This window comes from Cynara cardunculus (assembly GCF_001531365.2).
Source record: "Cynara cardunculus var. scolymus isolate 2C chromosome LG 1, CcrdV1, whole genome shotgun sequence".
Lineage (NCBI taxonomy): Eukaryota > Viridiplantae > Streptophyta > Magnoliopsida > Asterales > Asteraceae > Cynara > Cynara cardunculus.
The window spans coordinates 5,257,833-5,275,344 of NC_037528.1; the positions used below are offsets into that span (position 1 = coordinate 5,257,833).

The 17,512-nt window shown below is 35.2% G+C and overlaps 2 protein-coding genes across 2 annotated transcripts; one reads left to right on the forward strand and one right to left on the reverse strand.

The window, feature by feature from the left end:
* The first annotated feature begins 102 nt into the window (after positions 1 to 102).
* Positions 103 to 14,826, forward strand: LOC112513544 (SAC3 family protein A-like). The gene is made up of 14 exons (XM_025119842.1): positions 103 to 282; positions 410 to 484; positions 1,954 to 2,835; positions 7,761 to 8,204; positions 8,514 to 8,615; positions 9,875 to 9,972; positions 10,790 to 10,967; positions 11,407 to 11,901; positions 12,038 to 12,178; positions 12,324 to 12,383; positions 13,178 to 13,308; positions 13,713 to 13,846; positions 13,934 to 14,148; positions 14,452 to 14,826. Exons 2-14 carry the CDS (start codon positions 428 to 430, stop codon positions 14,551 to 14,553), a joined length of 3,039 nt encoding a protein of 1,012 aa, XP_024975610.1. The 5' UTR covers positions 103 to 282; positions 410 to 427; the 3' UTR covers positions 14,554 to 14,826.
* On the reverse strand, positions 14,822 to 15,559 carry LOC112513536. The gene has a single exon (XM_025119830.1). The coding sequence runs from the start codon at positions 15,497 to 15,499 to the stop codon at positions 14,948 to 14,950; it is 552 nt and encodes a 183-aa protein (XP_024975598.1). The 5' UTR covers positions 15,500 to 15,559; the 3' UTR covers positions 14,822 to 14,947.
* Between the last annotated feature and the right edge of the window lie 1,953 nt (positions 15,560 to 17,512).

The following is a 17,512-nucleotide window of genomic DNA, read 5'->3' on the forward strand; positions in this document are numbered from 1 at the left end:
TGAATCCTCCCTTTCTCTCAGATCACCTTCAACGATGTCTTTAATCGTAAAATCTTATATTCATCAGTGATTTCATCAATCAAATCTTTTTAAGTCGTTTATCGAATTCAATCTGCTTGCATGATTTTACATATACACTAAAATTTCAATTTGTAATTCATAATCTTTATACATCTTCTCATCTAATTTTGTTAAATTAATATCCGAATTTTCTTTTGGGAATCAACCAAATCGCCTGAGAAAAGTTATTTTGCATCTCAAGTTCGTGCCAAGACTTTGGAGGTTCGTACTCTTGATCTTTTAAACAGCTGAGCTAGGGTTTTGTCTCTATGTTTATTTTTATGTTTGCTTGCAAATCCATGAAAAATGTAGGTGTGAAGACGGGTTGTTTCATGTTTTTCTTGAACAGGAGGATGCTTGTGGCAATATGATGAATCAAGGAGTGGACGGCACCATAACCGCATTGGACCCAAATTCAGTCGAGGTATTTTCTATTTCTAACGCGCAGACACAATTTTTTTTTTGTTTGTTTTTTATTATGTTTTTAGTATGTATATATATAACTGTTTCTGAGACTTATAGTTGATTGATTCTGTTTTTTTTGCGTTTTTATTCTATTTTTACGAATGTTAACATGTTATCCAATTCGTAATATTTGATTTCAGATGGTAACTGTAAGGATACGGAGTAGATTCGTCTCAGTTCAATAGTATAGCCTTGGTTTTGATGAATTAAGTAATTTTGTGGATCACTGATTAGCACCCCGTCCTTTAAGTTTTAGTATTTGTAAGGTGGGGTGATATCGGACATAAATCAAGAAAGGAAAGGATCCATGCAAAATTTTCACTAGTTTGACTGTTGGTCAGTCAGTTGAGGTCATACAGTATGAATGCATGATGGGCTACTGTCTTAATGTTTTGTAACTTGGAAGGTATAGCTGTATCAGATTGCAAATGCACAGCATCATCACCGTGCCTTCATCCATAGGTCCAGATGGAGGACATTGGAACTAGTTTCAGTTGTCATAGTGAAAGTGAGTAGAAGGTTTCAACAAGGTCCCCTTTCCCATTGTTATCAAAGAGACCTAATCATCCACATGGTAGTACATGGTCAAAGAATTACACTTGCTATCCTGTTCTAAGATTATAATACAGCAGTGATCATTAGAAGGAAGAGCCAACAAAATAGGAACAACCATATGCTACACAACTTACACTGCAATATCAGCAATGTAGAGAAAACTGGTCATTTCATCTGCTGAGTAGACCTTTATGCACCTATGGCGATGTCTATTTTCCAGTAATCAGTTTTGGCTGATTACGTGCTGAAGTCCAATGAAAGCTACTAGCTTGTAAAGCACCTGTGCTTTCCAAACAAGGAAGATAATGTTGAAGTAGGATGTATGGTCTAAATGAAAACAATCATCTTGTAGCTCGTTGCTGTTGTAGGAATAACTATGTTAGAGGTGTTTGAGGGATAAACTGGCAACAATTTGTAGATTTAAGTCAGGATATTGCCTACCCTGCAAGCAAAACTTGGATTGTTCATTCGTAAGGCTGTTTGTAAAATCGAAGATTACTCATTGCTCTTGTATAATAGATAGAATTTCGGGCAGGTTTTAGTAAAAAAGTTATGTCAGCTTATATTACTTAAATCTGCACTTGGTAACATTAAGTTACAGGTTTTACTATCCTTGAAGAAACAACAGAGCTTTTTTTACTAACTTCGTTGAAGAGCCACAATGTGTTATAGATGGTATAGTTAGATGCCCTTTCTGCAACTATTTTCTTTGAACAAGTATTTGATTGCTAGCCGGCTTCCGGCTTATGTTCTTTGCTTTCTCGTATATATCACCATTTTCCCACAGAATTGAATTGTTTACTTTGATGGAATTGATTTGTTGTCATATCATTGTATTTCAACTAAGTTATTTTCTTTCTTAATATTTGTAAGCGTCTTGCCGTTGATCCAAGTCGTGGGCAAGCACCTTCATATTATGTTCCATCTACTGGCTCTGAAGCTGTATCCTGGACAACCCATGGAGCTGCTAATGGCTCTATTCAGAATGGCATTGATTCCAGTTCCAGCATCAACCATGATCAATATGCGGAACCTCACTTGAAAAACATTCAGGATGGAGTGACTGCGATGTCTGCTGCCTCCACTTCAAATTCTGGGACAGCTAATGTACCACAAGAATATGCCAGCTATGCGGCATACCCAGGTGCTGATACATATGGATATGGAAGCACAGCATATGCAGGTTACAATGGTGGCTATCGGCAGCAACCAAATCAATCATACCCTCAGCAGCAGTCCAATCAATCATATCCTCAGTCTGCAGGAGCATATCAAAGCACAGGTGCTCCTCATCAGCCTATTTCCTCATTACAGAATACAGGGTCCTATGATGGGTCTTCCAGTTACTCAACCACTTACTACAATCCTGCTGATTATCAGACATCTGGTGATTATGCGGCTGGGACTTACAGTAATCAGATAAACTTGTGGAATCAAGGAGGCTATGCAAGTTATGGGCATCAGTATCCAAGCTACCCTGCAGAAACTAACGGTGCTTATACCGCTCCCAGTGCTGCTGCAATACCTCTCCAATATCAACAAGAGCACAGACAATGGGCAGACTATTACAGCCAAACAGAGGTTTGCTGTGCTCCTGGTACGGAAAACACATCTGCTACTAGCAAATCTAGTCTGGGCTGTCCCGTTCCTGCTGTTACCAGCGTGTATTCTGCTCCAACCAACCAGCAGGTGGCATCCTCTGCCCCAACATATTGGGTTCCAGAACCCAGCACATTGGATGTGCCTTCAGTACAGGTTTGGGGATCACCTTTACCAACTTAGTGAAATAACCGTATGATGTCTCTCATTTTATGCTCTCAAATGGATTCAGTAACAGGGCGCACTCATCCTTATGCCTTAATATACTATTATTCTAAATTCCTGTGTAACGTAACTAAATGATACAAAGCAGGTATCCAGCAACAGGTCTGACTTGCCCTGCACCCGGATATTGTATTTTCTTGCTAATCTTATTGCTCTTCTATCATATTGAAAATGTTCATCAGGATCTGTGTATCTTTAGAAGTAAGAGGTTAGTTATAACATACTATTATATTGTCTTTGAGCATTAAAATGTGTTTTTGCCTTCCCTTATGAGTATGTTCAACCTTGAAAGGTACAAATATGCGGATAATTTTATCCGCGGCTTTGATCATAAATGTAGAATTAATTAAGTAGACGTAATCTAAGGGAGTCGGGTGCCTAATGACTTAAAAAGAGAGTCTGGTGCCTAATCTAGATGTAATCGATGATGACAGTTTTCCCATATACATGCTTGTAATGTTCAATTTCTCTAATTTTCGTATTTGAATAGATACCTCAAACTATGTTATACCTGTGTTGAATGACTTGGAATGTTGGTGTTACCATCCTCGAGTTCGAACTGCCTTGCCAATTTGTTGTTCAAGTATAATAGGCTGGAAGTCAGCGTAATAGTTTTTAAAACTATTTTCAGAGTATGTGTTAGATATTTTCCTGCTTAACCAAAATTGTCTGCGTTTTCTGTGCAACTGTTTTGTGTTTAATACTTTAATTTCAAATACTGTTAGCTTCATGTAAATGCAAACTCCTTTTCAATATGTTATACCTATTACCTTTTAGAAATCTGAAAAAAATTGATTTTTTCACGTTACGAGGTCAAAAGTTTCTTTATTAATGTACTTAAGAATGACGATGAGCAACCATTCTTGTCTGTACTCATTTGGAAACAGTTTGATACTGAGTTATAATCTTGATAATTCAAAATTAGGTTTTCAAATGGTTAGTATTAGAATCCCAGTTGTGTTAGATTCAGAATTAGTTCTGCACTGTGATTAGTTTGCTGGTTTGAAGACTATATCTAATTATCTATATATCTGATATGCTATTCTACTGAGTCAGGCCTTTGGATCCTAATTGTAATATGGTATTAGCGATCTAGGAGTACTGGAGAGCCAATTTTCTTGTCTGTGCTTGTCGTTGTACCCCGAGCTTCAGACTTTATTTTGTCTCTTTAGTTTCTATATGGTTCTGCTACTGTCATCTAGATTTGTCTAGTTACATTTCCAAGAATGGTCTTCCAAGATCACCAGGTTCGCCACAATCTTTAATTTTGATCATACTTGTTTTGACCAATCTGTGATTTGTTAATTTCGTCTTTTATTCATAATTTTAGAAACTCGGGGGTTAGAGTTGCAAATTCCAAAAAGATGAGGACCTATTTTGTAGTTTTCAGGATTTTCGGGGACCATTTTTGCAAAAAATTGCGAAATTAAGGACTATTTTGCAGAACCAAAGAATTCAATAACTATTATGGAAATCCATATGGCTGTTTTTTAGCAAATTGATTTGAAGATAGCTTTGTATTTAATTACTTGATGCCTTAATTGATATTTGAATTCATGAAACGAAAGTATGGGATGATACTTATACTTGTGTTCCCGGAGCTGCCAAACTCGAAATAGATACGACTGAATCTCCAGAAGAGGAAAATGTTAAATGGATGATGATAAATGCCGTGGAGGGAAAAATGACATTCAATATATGGCTAAATTTTGGAATTTCACAAGATTGAGCATATTGATTTTGTGTATTTTGATCGCTTTATGGGTCATCGATGAAATTAATGCTGCTCTCATTGTTGTAAGGTAAGTTTATGCACAACAACACATTGTTCTTTTTTAAGCCTTGAGTGATGCAAGAACTTTCATGGTTTGTTATTCCCCGTCACTAAGAACCTTGAGGATAATCTTTGCAATGAATGAGAGAATGATGGGGAAGACAAGGAAATTTAGGAAATTCTAAGAAACCGATATTTGGGAACTATGCATGATTATTTAAAGCTAGATTTGTATATACTTATTTTACAGGAATAATGGGGGGCGGGATTGGGATCTTAGTGTTTAAATCAAGTATTTTGGAGATTTAATGTTAGTGGGAAAGTATTTAGTTGCACATTATTTAGTAAATTCCAATGACTAGGCTAATTATATTTTCGTATTTTATATTATTATCAAGTGTTTGTTGTCTTTATATAACTGTTTAAATTGTAACTGTTGATTTGGGTCGTGTATTCTAGTTTTGGTTGGTTTTGACTACTACAATATTCTATGGTTTTACGTATATTGATAGTATGATCTATAATCTTATTTGTGGTTGGGATCTTTGCTCTTACGGTTCAACGTTCTTTTCTTTTCTCATCTATTCTATTACCTTTCTCTACTAGGTCTCACATCACTAGCCATTCAATATAGTTCGATTCAGAGATTTGCACCAAGGGTTTGGACACAATATTATCCCTGAGACTCGCAACATATTTTGCTACTTCTGTCATTTGGTTGTTCTTCTCTTTCCAAAAGATCCCCTTGTTGGTATTTGTGGTAGTCTACATTGTGTGTTAACTTGGAGCATCTTCTGTTGCCATCGACATTGACCGCTAGTTTGCAGTATCCCTATTAAAACTAATACAACATTGTTTTTAAATATTTGTCTATGCTAGAGAGGGGAGAAGATATAGACGGAGTTGACTAGAGGTTGCAAAATGATTGAGTTTTGATCTTGGTCGTGTAGGATAAAGTCAGAAAGTAGAACTATTAAGTATGAATCATTTCCAATAATCATTTCCTTTTTTTTTTTTTGATAAAGATGATAATGTTACTGTTGATCCTTTCATTAATGGATTCTTCTCACACTCAAAATCTCGAGAGCATGGAGAGCCAATTCTGTAACACCTACACCAACAATTTTTTAAGTATTGTATATGTCATACAAACGATCTTTTGTAGGAACTATCCATGATAGAACTAGTGAAACATATTTGTTTATCCAATACTTTGATTTTGGTAGTTAATTGTTGTTTTGGTCCACGAGTCAAGTAAGATAGATCATTTATCTGGAAGAACCAAAGAGGATTTCTGTATCCTTCTATGCAGTGCATCTTATATGCTACCTCATAGGAATAAAGGATAACTGAATTGCTTACAAAGAATATCTTCTATTCCTTCATTTTTTTATTGTTAGAATCATGGGAACTGGTAGTAGAAGGTTTTCGGGTCACAGAATATGTTAGAAGGTTTTAATTATAGGTAATGCGTTCTATCATTCACTTCACTTGGCATTCCTTAGCGGAAATAAACATGAGAGAAAGAGTTTTGTGTTCCACTAAGATCAAGTAGTGTTATGTCATCAAGTTGATTATGGTTTTCCTCAATGTACATATACTATGGCGGGCTTTGAGGTATCAAGGGATCTTTCAGGAAAAATAGCATAAACAAACGAAAGACTTATTATAATTTCAATTTTGTTTATATATGGTGATAATTGCTAAAGAGAACAAAAAAGTCCATTTTACAAACTTAATGTCTATATATCTACGAGTCTATAAATTCATTTTGAAAAGTGAAACCTTCCTCAACTGTTAAGAACTAAAAACATTTTACATTTGTGCCAAATAGATGGGACAAACAAGGGATTTATGACAATAATTTTGTAATATGATTATGTTTAACCAATTGAGCTTCTATAGTAGTTGGAGCTGTACTGACTTGGAAAGGAACCCTCCAAGCACATTTTAAGGAATTGTAGCCAAGATCAGACTTCATGAGAGTAGTATCAAAATCTTTCCAGCATGCTAGGGCTAACTTTTTCTATTTCGGTTACGCTTTCTCTTTGATATATGGTGGATAGATTGAACATGAAATACTAATGGTCTTACCAATACGCATATGCATAACTCCCAATGATGCTTATTTTCATCATTGTACAAAATCTCCTAACCCCTTCACATATAAATGGATTCCTTACGAAAGTAAAATCATTGTTACTTTGGTAGGGCATTTAAAAGTTGTACTAGTTCCGTTATCCCTGTTCCATAAGTAGGGTTACGTCGTATGTTTATAAGTTATTCTAATCTGGCCCAATTCCCAACAGCCCACCGTCTACCCCATATTTTCAGCCTTCTTTGAGTGATAATAGACATCACACTACAACGCCATGTCTTTATATGGTATAAGAGCTATAACTGTGACTACCTCAGTATGAAATATCCTATTCCCACAAAAAAAAGTAAGCCAAGATGCCGCTGTCAGCCGCATCTCGGTAGTGTTGCTGTTCCTATGAATCGTTGATGGTTGTCAGAAACTGGTACCTGTTGATCCGGCTTGTATCTCAAGTATCTATTGCATAGTTGCTGATGATTCTGCCCTGTTTTGCTGCTGAATTATTGTTGATTCTTCCATGATATACAGCTCATATAATTGCTGATGCTGCCTTGATTTACCGTCGCTTCTTCTCTGATTGACTGCTGATTCCTTGCTGTTTTCTAATTCTTACCGATTTTAGAACCTTTAAATATTTGTTTCACGTATGGGCTGTTGATTTATCTGTGACCCTGTGGACTACTTTAGCCAAAAAGCATATGCTACAGTGTTCAGAAAAAAGAAAGAGAAATCGACCCATTGGTGTTCTTTATGAGCCAATTGTGTGCAAATCAAGTTATGACATTTCAATCACATTTGAGTTCCTGATGTGGTTTGGATTGTCTTTCGATAAAAAAGATGTGCGTATAACCGGTTCCCCCAAGTTGACAAGTAATGGTGTAATGGATATGTATGCTGTTCTATGTTTTTCAGTGGACGAATTCTTGCTAAGATAAAGCCGTATGTGTTTTGATCACGGACTAAAAGAAGTCCTTTTGTTGTCAGCCTAATGAAGTAATTACCAATGTCCATGATGAACACTGGAAACATGGGCGTCAAGGTTTTCAAAATTATCATGCTAATTCCCTGCAGCCCAACATCCAGAAGTCGCTAGATTTGAATTCTGCTCCTGTAAGCTTTCAGGATTACCAAAAGCCTGAATACCCTCATGGACCAGGTTTACAGTATTCAGCTACTCATCAGGTGCCCCAGGATTATCAACCACCTGTACAGGCCGCTCCGCAAACTGCTGTACCTTTTGATTCAGGCAGGGTAAGCAAAGTGAATATTCCAACAAACCCCAGAATTGCTTCAAATTTTCCAATGGTCTTGCCCAGAAATGATAAGCCTGCAATGGGTGGAGCAACAGAACCGGCTTATGTCAGTGTCTCAGTACCAAAGCCTAATGATGAAGTGCCATTGCATGTTGCTGGTGATTCTGTGCTTAAGGTAATCCTACTCCACTTGTAGGAGTTTCTTCTATATAGGCAAATTTTTTAGTTTTAGAGTACAGTCTACCTACTTTCAAACTTCACTGGCAGCAAGTTTTTTAGTCGTTTTTTTTTTGTTTTACATGTTAAAAGATTTGCTAAATTACTGGCATTAAGTCTTTACTCGTTATATTTTTAGAATTCCTTGGATTTGATTTCTTGAGCCTACCTAACGTTCCAGATGATGTCTTATGCCTATCTTGTTTCAGTTTGTGTTCTGTGACTGATAATATTGTAGAATAGTTACTAGAACTTGTGTTACTTGCAGCCTGGTGTGCTGCCCAAGTCACTACGTGGATATGTAGAAAGAGCTTTGGCTCGTTGTGAGGATGACAGACAGATGGCAGCTTGTCAAGATGTCCTGAAGGAGGTAAATTGTTCGGTTAGAACTTGCTAATTTCTGGCCAAGTATGGTGGACATCATCTTTCTGCTTCATGTTTGAGTACAAACACCACCTATTATATCCTTGTCTAGGCATAACAGATGTAATTCTGTAGGTGGCTTCAGATCCCTTTTGACCAAATACTCAAAGTTGCTATTTAAGCATGCTTAATGTTGCTACAATTCTGCTTACATTATGCTCTGTAGACCCATTGACTCAAAGGAGGTGATGAAAAGACCTTCTCTCTGGCCCCCTTTTCTTGCAGATTTCGGAGAGAGTGCATATTGTAAGGAGTTTTGATTGTCAGTTTATTTGAAGAAAGGAAAAGCAAGTGATTCGCTCCTTGAATGGTTGCTTCATGTTTTCATGAAGTTCAAAACACTTTTGGTCAACTAATGATGATATTTTTGCAATAGTTGATTCTATTACTTGCTAAAGGATCACAATGTTTACAAAACTAGTAGAATTAGTTAGTTTACATTTACAACACAGTGCTAAAAGGATGTGTGCATACGAGGAACCTTTGAACAAACATGTGATGTCACATTATTGGATTATCGTTTATGCATATCTGAGCTAGAAACTCAGTAGATTGAATGAATTCTCTTAAAAGGAGTATTAATATCCATGTTCCCCACAAAAATAAGCACCAGCACCCCAGTTTAAAGCTGATGTTACCAGCACCTACCACCCCAATGGGAGTTTCCCAGAATGGTACTAACATGAGGGAAATGTCCTTCACTTGAAAATTAGAATTCTATCCAACGTCTAGTTAGTGAGCTCTTTATTTTGGCTAAGTCATACCTTCTGTGCGTGGTGTAAGGCTCATAACAATGTCTGTGCTACAAACCTTTGTACCAGGCTTGTCAATAAAACCTGCCCTCTTGCTCAGAAATTGCTTGGCTAAGGTGATATTGGTATAATATATTTGACATCTTTATCAGGTCAAATGTTCTGCTAGGGGTTCTTTCATTTATTGCAATCTTAGTCATCTTGTAGTAATTGGCCTCACTGGGAAATTGGATATGCTTTTGTACACAAAGATGCAGAGAAGCTGAATGTAGGCACTGATTTGAAAATTAAGTTTTTTCTTATAGGAAGATAGTTGCCTTCTCTCTCGATGGGTGTGGGGGACATAGAGGGTACTTAGATATATTTTGTTGGTTACTTTTGTTGTTGCTTATGTAACTAACCACATGCTTTTTGGATGGTATTTAACCTTAGTACTTCTATTTGTTTATTTCAGGTCATTAAAAAGGCAAATGCTGATGGTACTCTTTTGACACGAGATTGGGACACCGAGCCTCTTTTCCCATTTCCTAACAAGGGTGTGGTTAATAATGAGTATGCTGCTTCCCTTAATGGATAGACCGATATGTATATATTTGGTCACTGATTTGCATCTTTATAACTTCACTTCACACATGTTCATGCAATTACATGGATGTAAGGATAATAGATTTTACATCCCATTCTACATTTTCTGCCATGGGGGTTGGGGTAAAAGATTGAGTGGTCTAGCCTCTCTATTACAAATAAAAGAGGTTGCTTTTGACTTTGAGGGGGAGCTTATTACACCCAAGTTCGAAGCCACTTGTGAAGCTTTTGCCAATTTAACACCAACTATTCTATTTGTAGTATTTCTTAGACACCTGATGTAGATTATCTACATTGAAGTCGAAAGGAAACCACCTGACCTCGTAAGTCAAGTCGTATCTTTTTTTCTTTTTAGAGCAAGGGGAGTGAGTATTATTCATGGTCCATGTTGATCATAAACATTGATGCAGAAGGTCAAATCATTTTGGGCACATAGAGTAGGTATATTGCATCTGATTCACTTAGGAGTGCCACATCATTATCCTTGACGTGCTTGATATGTGGACCTGCTTCATTAGCTTGCTTTTGCATGTTCTTATGAAGATCTTGTTATATGTTTCAGTAAGTTAATAGGTTAACTATTATTCATCATTCATATCTATCTACGTAGGATAAAATATCTCATAAGATGCAAGAGTTTAGCATCTTTGTTTGCAATAATGGTCGCCATCCTTTGGCCGGCATTGATTGCTTTTTTCTTCTTCCAAGAAATTGCGAGTGTTATTGTTATTTAGACATGACAAGTTTTCATTCTTGTTGATCAATTTTCAATTATTTCTCACAGTCCTTTGAATCATTTAACTCCTGTCTCATCACTGCTGAAGAATAGAAGTCCAAACAGGCGTACAAAAAGTAGGTGGGAGCCATTACCGGAGGAGAAACTGCGCGAGAAACAAATAACTTCTACTCCTGAAAGTTTAAAATCTAGTGGGGCCATTCATCACAATGAAACGAACCATCAGGTTTGTCCTTTTCTGTATGCTGCCCATATAGTCCTTCATTCTGCAATGCATCCCGAGCTTATCAAGGCTTTCTCTCGTTCAAAAGGTAGTCTTGAAATACTCCTGGACACTTGCTGTTTGGAGTTCAAGATACCATCATCTCAAGATGGAATGAATTGTCAAGCTAACATGTATGGGAAAAAAATTCATATTTGAAGATCACCCTTCAATCAATTGATGTTGAATGTAGGGCTTTTTAATTAATTTTACATATGTTTCATTTAATGCTTGGACTTTGTAAATATTGTTTTTGGAGTTTTGGTAAATTTTCCATGCCAACAATGATTTATCCTCTTCGATATCAGTAATTACACAAAGGAGAGTAAGATGTGAAATGGCATCTCAAATGCTTTCTATTTTGATTCGTATCCTTTACAACGCTATTATGTTTTACTTGCAGTTTTCAGCAGGAATGCCACGGACCAAGGAGAATAAGTTTGGCAATCAAAAATTCTATGTACCAAATCAGAAAGCAACAAACAGAACTTCTTTCAGGCCAGCTAAGAGGCAGCGTGTCGGTGATGGTGTGGGTGGATCCAATAATGGTGATTCATCCAGTGACAGTGATAAAGAGCAAAGTCTGACTACATATTATGCTGGTGCATTTTCAGTTGCAGATTCACCTGAGGAAAAAAAGAGACGTGAAAGCCGCTCAAAACGTTTTGAAAATAATCATGTCAAACGGTCAGCAAATAGTCATATGCAACCCAAAAAAGTTGGAGATGGGAACTTTTACACTAGAAGGGCATCTGCTCTAGCAATTAGTAAAATCATTGATGATGGTGCTGGCAGGGCTGTTGAGGATATTGACTGGGATGCTCTTACTGTTACAGGAACTTGCCAGGAAATCGAGAAACGCTACTTGCGCCTCACTTCTGCTCCAGATCCTGCCACAGTAAGTTTTTTGCTTTTTATGTTGTTCGACTTATGTTGTAATATGGGGGAACACAATAAATTATTGTCTTATCATGAAGAAGGAGAAAAACGAATAATTTCTTTTGAACCCATATCTTGAATTGATTCTCTTGCAGGTAAGACCTGAAGAAGTATTAGAAAAAGCATTGGTTTTTGTTCAAAGTTCTCAAAGGAACTACCTTTATAAGTGTGACCAGTTAAAATCTATCCGCCAAGATCTTACAGTACAACGGATACGCAATGAGCTGACTGCCAAGGTATACTTTCTTTTGTTGTATCTGTTGGTGTCTATGTTTACTTCCCTTTGATAAAAGGCTTCTTCTTGTATCTTATCATACAGTCTATGAAACATACTTCCTTATGCTAAACTTCTTCAATGTGGTTTTCATATGTAACTTTCAGGTCTATGAAACTCATGCTCGATTAGCAATAGAAGTTGGAGACCTATCAGAATACAATCAGGTTTGTATCCGACCTAGTTCTAGTTTCTTTACTTCTGATGCTCAGATTATTGGTTTGGCACTTCTATGAATTCAGTGATGTTTATTATTGCTGTAGTCGATTTATGGCTGTATAACTGCAATTGTCCTGTAGCAGTTCAATGCAGTTAGTACTCTTTCAATACATGTGGAAATAATAGAAATTTATGTAAATAGGGGCCCTTTAGCAATATGGTTTTCAAGAAATAAACAGTTAGGAGATCGGGTCAGAAGGGCCGCCAAAGCGAACCACCCCAAACTGTTATATGACACTCCCTTCGTCCCGAAATAAGTGCACATTTCAATTTTAGTTTGTCTCAAAATAATTGTTCATTTTTAAAGGTAAGTGTCTACTTTCCCATTCTACCATTAATTATGAGATGGAGATTTTTTTCTCTATTATTAAGGGTAAAAGTGTCATTTAGTTAACCAAAAAGTATCATAATTACACATTTCTAAAATTGTATCTTTTTCATTGTGGACATTTATTTTTGAACGGAGGGAGTAGCATTTCTGATTTTTGCCCCATACTTGATTGAATCAATTGTTAACCAGTCAACCTGTAGATGCCAGAGTCTGCCATCTTATCATTTTAAAAGCATAACAGGTTGTTTGTAGATTGTGTATCAAGACCTTAATATTACTGCACTGAATATCTTGTATTTGAAATTACAACTTCTTTTTTTTGTTGTGGAATGAAAGTATTGAATACAAGTTCCCTTTGTTTATTTTTTTTTTAATTTTTATGTGACAAAACTTTGTTCATTCTTTTTGCAGTGTCAGTCACAGTTACAGACTCTGTATGCTGAAGGAATTAGGGGATGTCATATGGAATTTTCCGCGTACAATCTGCTCTGTACTATTTTGCACTCAAATAATAATAGAGATCTCCTATCAATGATGTCTAGGTTTGTAGCAAGATGATCATCCTGACTTCATCCTTTTTTTTCTGTCCAATAGGTTTCCTGTTACCTCTTCACCATAGTTATACTTTAATTATTTCCTACAGTTCAATTTTTTTGGCCAAGTCCAACTTGTTCTTGAGAAAGCCATTGTTGAATCAATTATTCATCAAACTCTTAAGGCCTAATTGTTCAAAAACATTTACTTCAATCTTTTTTTTTCCATCTCTGAACAAACTGAAACCAGATGCGGCACATTTTCAGTTTTGATTCACATGGACCTTTTTGTGCCTACCATTGTAGCAATTTATTGGTATTGACGTTTCCAATTTTCTTTTATTTGATCAAGAAAACTTCCATGTACCATTCTAATGGATGAATATTGAAGCAATTTTCTGTTGACTCTTTAGATTATCAGTTGAAACAAGGAAAGATGATGCTGTCAAACATGCTCTTGCAGTTCGTGCAGCCGTGACGTCTGGGAATTACGTCATGTTCTTCAGATTACACAAGACTGCTCCCAACCTGAATACTTGCCTCATGGGTGAGTGTAAAATTTATTCAACTGGACAAGGTCAATAAACATAAATGCGGTTTCAGTATTTTACATATTTGCATTGTCGTGGTGCAGATCTTTATGTTGAGAAGATGAGGTATGCAGCTGTGAAATGCATGACTCGTTCTTATCGTCCTACACTTCCAGTATCTTATGTAGCTCAGATCATGGGGTTCCCAATAGCTGATGACAAAGAAAAAGAAGGGTTGGAAGAGTGCATAGAATGGTTAAAGGCTCATGGTGCATGCCTTTCTTCAGACAATTCTGGAGAAATGATGCTTGATGCTAAGGTATCTTCCACTTCTTTTTGAAGTATATAATATTTATAAATGATAAATACTCTCTCACACACACACCTCACTTTTGCCGAGGCTTGAACCATTGACGTCTAGGGAAGTTAGGCTCTACCAGTAACCCGAGTACTGCTAGGCCAATTAACCTTTGTTGTATCCTCCACTTCTTGATGGATTCAATATCCTATTTGCAGGCTAAAGTCATAGTCTAAATTTTGCATGAATTAAACTTGATCAGTTGGTTGTGTGAATGGTTTTCGTCCCTGTGCAACTGAATAGGGGAGTTTTTCGTATGTGCAGGCATCGTTGGCATCCCTTTTCATGCCAGAACCAGATGATGCAGTAGCCCATGGAGATGCGAGTCTAGCTGTTAACGACTTTTTGACGCGTTCGTCATCATGACCAACCATTTGGGAATTCTAATTTGCTATAAGAAGGAACATAACAGATACTGGGGAACCAACCTGAAACTTATTATGCATCCAGAAAAGGGATATATTGAAAATGATATAGAGGGTCATTTTGTTTGTAGGTGGTGATGATGGTTAATGTAAATGGTAGATCATCTAATTTTGGTGTCATAACTCAGTTGTTTCAACGAAGAAGCTTGTAAATGAAACCCTCCCTTTGTCACACTAATAATACATTTGGAAAATGGAGTCTAAATTTATTTCATAATCTGTGTCATCATCTCATATGTTGTTACTCTCTCTTATTTTTACAAATAATATGATTGTTTAAAAAACAAAATATTTTAATACAAGTATTCCAAATCATCCACGTCTGAGTATTCCGGTTAACCGGAGGCCGATGGTGGCCAAACGCTGACCTTTTCCTTTTCAACCTTACAATATAAGGCCGTCATGGCCGCCACAAAATACACCTGAATAAATATTATCGACGGTGTATGGTATTTTATCACACTCTCTCCCGTCGCCAGCTCCACCAACACCAACGCCGACAACCCAAGAGCCGCCACCCGCCCATTGATCCTCTCTGAATACGGGCTGAACCCGAAATCCACCTTCAGTCCACCCGACATCGGCTCCTTCAAAGGCACCGGCGGGAGGTATATGTTTGCTCCAGATCCAGAACTCCCGCCGGGTTTCTTCCCAGACTTCTTGCTCTTCCGGGCGTCGGCTTTCTTCCCTGTGCCACTCCGGTAACGCAGCCGGACCTGCGAGAGACGGTCATCGAAGCTCTCAGTCTCTGATGATTCAGAGGTGGGAGAGGGATCGTCTTCGGAGGTTGCTTTGGTGGTGAAGGATAGAGTGAGGAGCCGCGGCGCGTGAGGTCTGAGTGGTGAAAGAGGGAGTGGCGATGAGAAGAGAGGGTTTGAGGTCGCCATTGTCGATTGAAGCTTTCCTTGATGTGTGGTTGCTTCAGGAGTACCGAGTGGATAAGAGGTGTTATTTGCACCTTTTTTTCATTTTTTATTATTTATATATATATATATATATATATATATATTCATTTAAAATTTTCTCATTTTTCATACTATAAACGTACTAGCACAATGCAACGAGATACATCGTGATTTTAATATTTCATTTTATTCTTTATCTCAATCGATATTATAATATGACTTTATGTGATTTTGAGAAAGCGATGATGTTTTTATTTTTGAATAAAATATATGTTTGAAGATATCATAAAAATTTGACAAAAATATATCGACATTAATATCAAATTAACTATTTGAAATTTCTCATTTTTTGTGTAATTTTTTAATTCAATTTTTTTATAATTTAATTTATGTATAATAACAAAATAATTTATATTTAGTTTAATAATATAATTTTTTTATAACGATAATAATTATTTATTTTGTTGAAACTCGATAATTATTCTAATTATATTTTAGATTTTTTATATTTTAAAATGAGATGTTCATYCTCTATTTGATTATGTTTATCCGCAGTTATTTATACGAATTCAAACATCGAGCTTTAATAAGTTGTACTTATGCATAATTACTTGTAATCTTAAATTTTAAGTAATATGCATCAATATACAGTACTTTATGCATAACAAAAATATATCGATATTCGTATCAAATTAACTATTTAAAATTCCTTCAATTTTTTATTATAATTTAATTTAGGTACAATAACGAAGTAATTTATATTTGGTTTAATGATATAATTTTCTTATAAAGATAATAATTAATTATTTTGTTAGAACTCGATAATTATCCTAATTATATTTTATATTTTTTATATTTTAAAGTAAGATGTTTATCCTCTATTTGATTATATTTATCTGCAATTAGTTATACGAATTCAAAAATCGAGCTTTAAGAAGTTGTACTTTTGCATAATTTACTTGTAATCTTGAATTTTAAGTAAACATTGGTTTTATGTGGTTTTGAGAAAGTGATAATATTTTTATTTTTGAATAAAATATAAATTTAAAAATATCATAAAATTTTGAAAAAAAATATTGATATCAGTATTAAATTAATATTTTTAAAAGTTTTTGTGTTTTGGTGTAATTTTCTTAATTAAATTTTGTTAGTTAACAATGATTATCATAATTATATTTTAGATTTTTTATATTTAAAATGAGATATTTATCCAATATTTGATTATTTTTATCTGCAGTTAGTTAGACGAATTCAAGTATGGAGTTTTAATAAGTTGTACTTACGCACAATCTACTTGTAATCTTGAGTTTTAAGTAATATGCATTAATAAACAGTAATTTACGCATAAAAAGTAGTTTTTAAGAGTTTTTGTCAAATGCTTTATAATATAGTATAGATTTTTTTATAACTTAATTTAAGTTTAATAATGAAATAATTTATTTTTGGTTTAATAATATAACGTTTTATCTATACTATCTTATTAAACAAATTTAACAAAAGTCTTAAAGTCTTAAAATATTAAATGACCAAAATACCCTTTATACTCACTTTTTCACTTTTCACCCCCTCCTCTCCTCACATACACTCACCCCCTCACATACACTCACCCTTTCACAACCGATTTTTTTTAAAAATTATTATTTTAAATTTACACTTTATACCCCTATAATTAATTAATTAATTAATTTACTTTATATCTTTTACATTTAAATGTTTCATTTTAAACATTTATCAAATTAACATACATAATCGTATATCAATTAAATCATGTTTAAAAAATACATTTTTATTTTAACATGTTACACCATTATAATCGTCTCGTTAATAACTTCGAAATGAGTCCAATATTAAATAGTTTTTTACTTAATTATATTATTATATATACTGTGAATTAATAATTTTAATATTTACGATTTATACTTTTATAGTTATTTATTTATATATATACTATATATTTTGGGGTTAGGCTGTCTAAATTGCACTGTATAATATGTT

Coding starts and splice junctions, on each gene's coding strand:
- LOC112513544 (XM_025119842.1), top strand. CDS start 428: ATGATGAATCAAGGAGTGGACGGCACCATAACCGCATTGGACCCAAAT. Junction 8,616..9,874: donor GTCAAGATGTCCTGAAGGAG/GTAAATTGTTCG, acceptor TGTTTATTTCAG/GTCATTAAAAAGGCAAATGC. Junction 13,847..13,933: donor CCTGAATACTTGCCTCATGG/GTGAGTGTAAAA, acceptor GTCGTGGTGCAG/ATCTTTATGTTGAGAAGATG.
- LOC112513536 (XM_025119830.1), bottom strand. CDS start 15,499: ATGGCGACCTCAAACCCTCTCTTCTCATCGCCACTCCCTCTTTCACCA.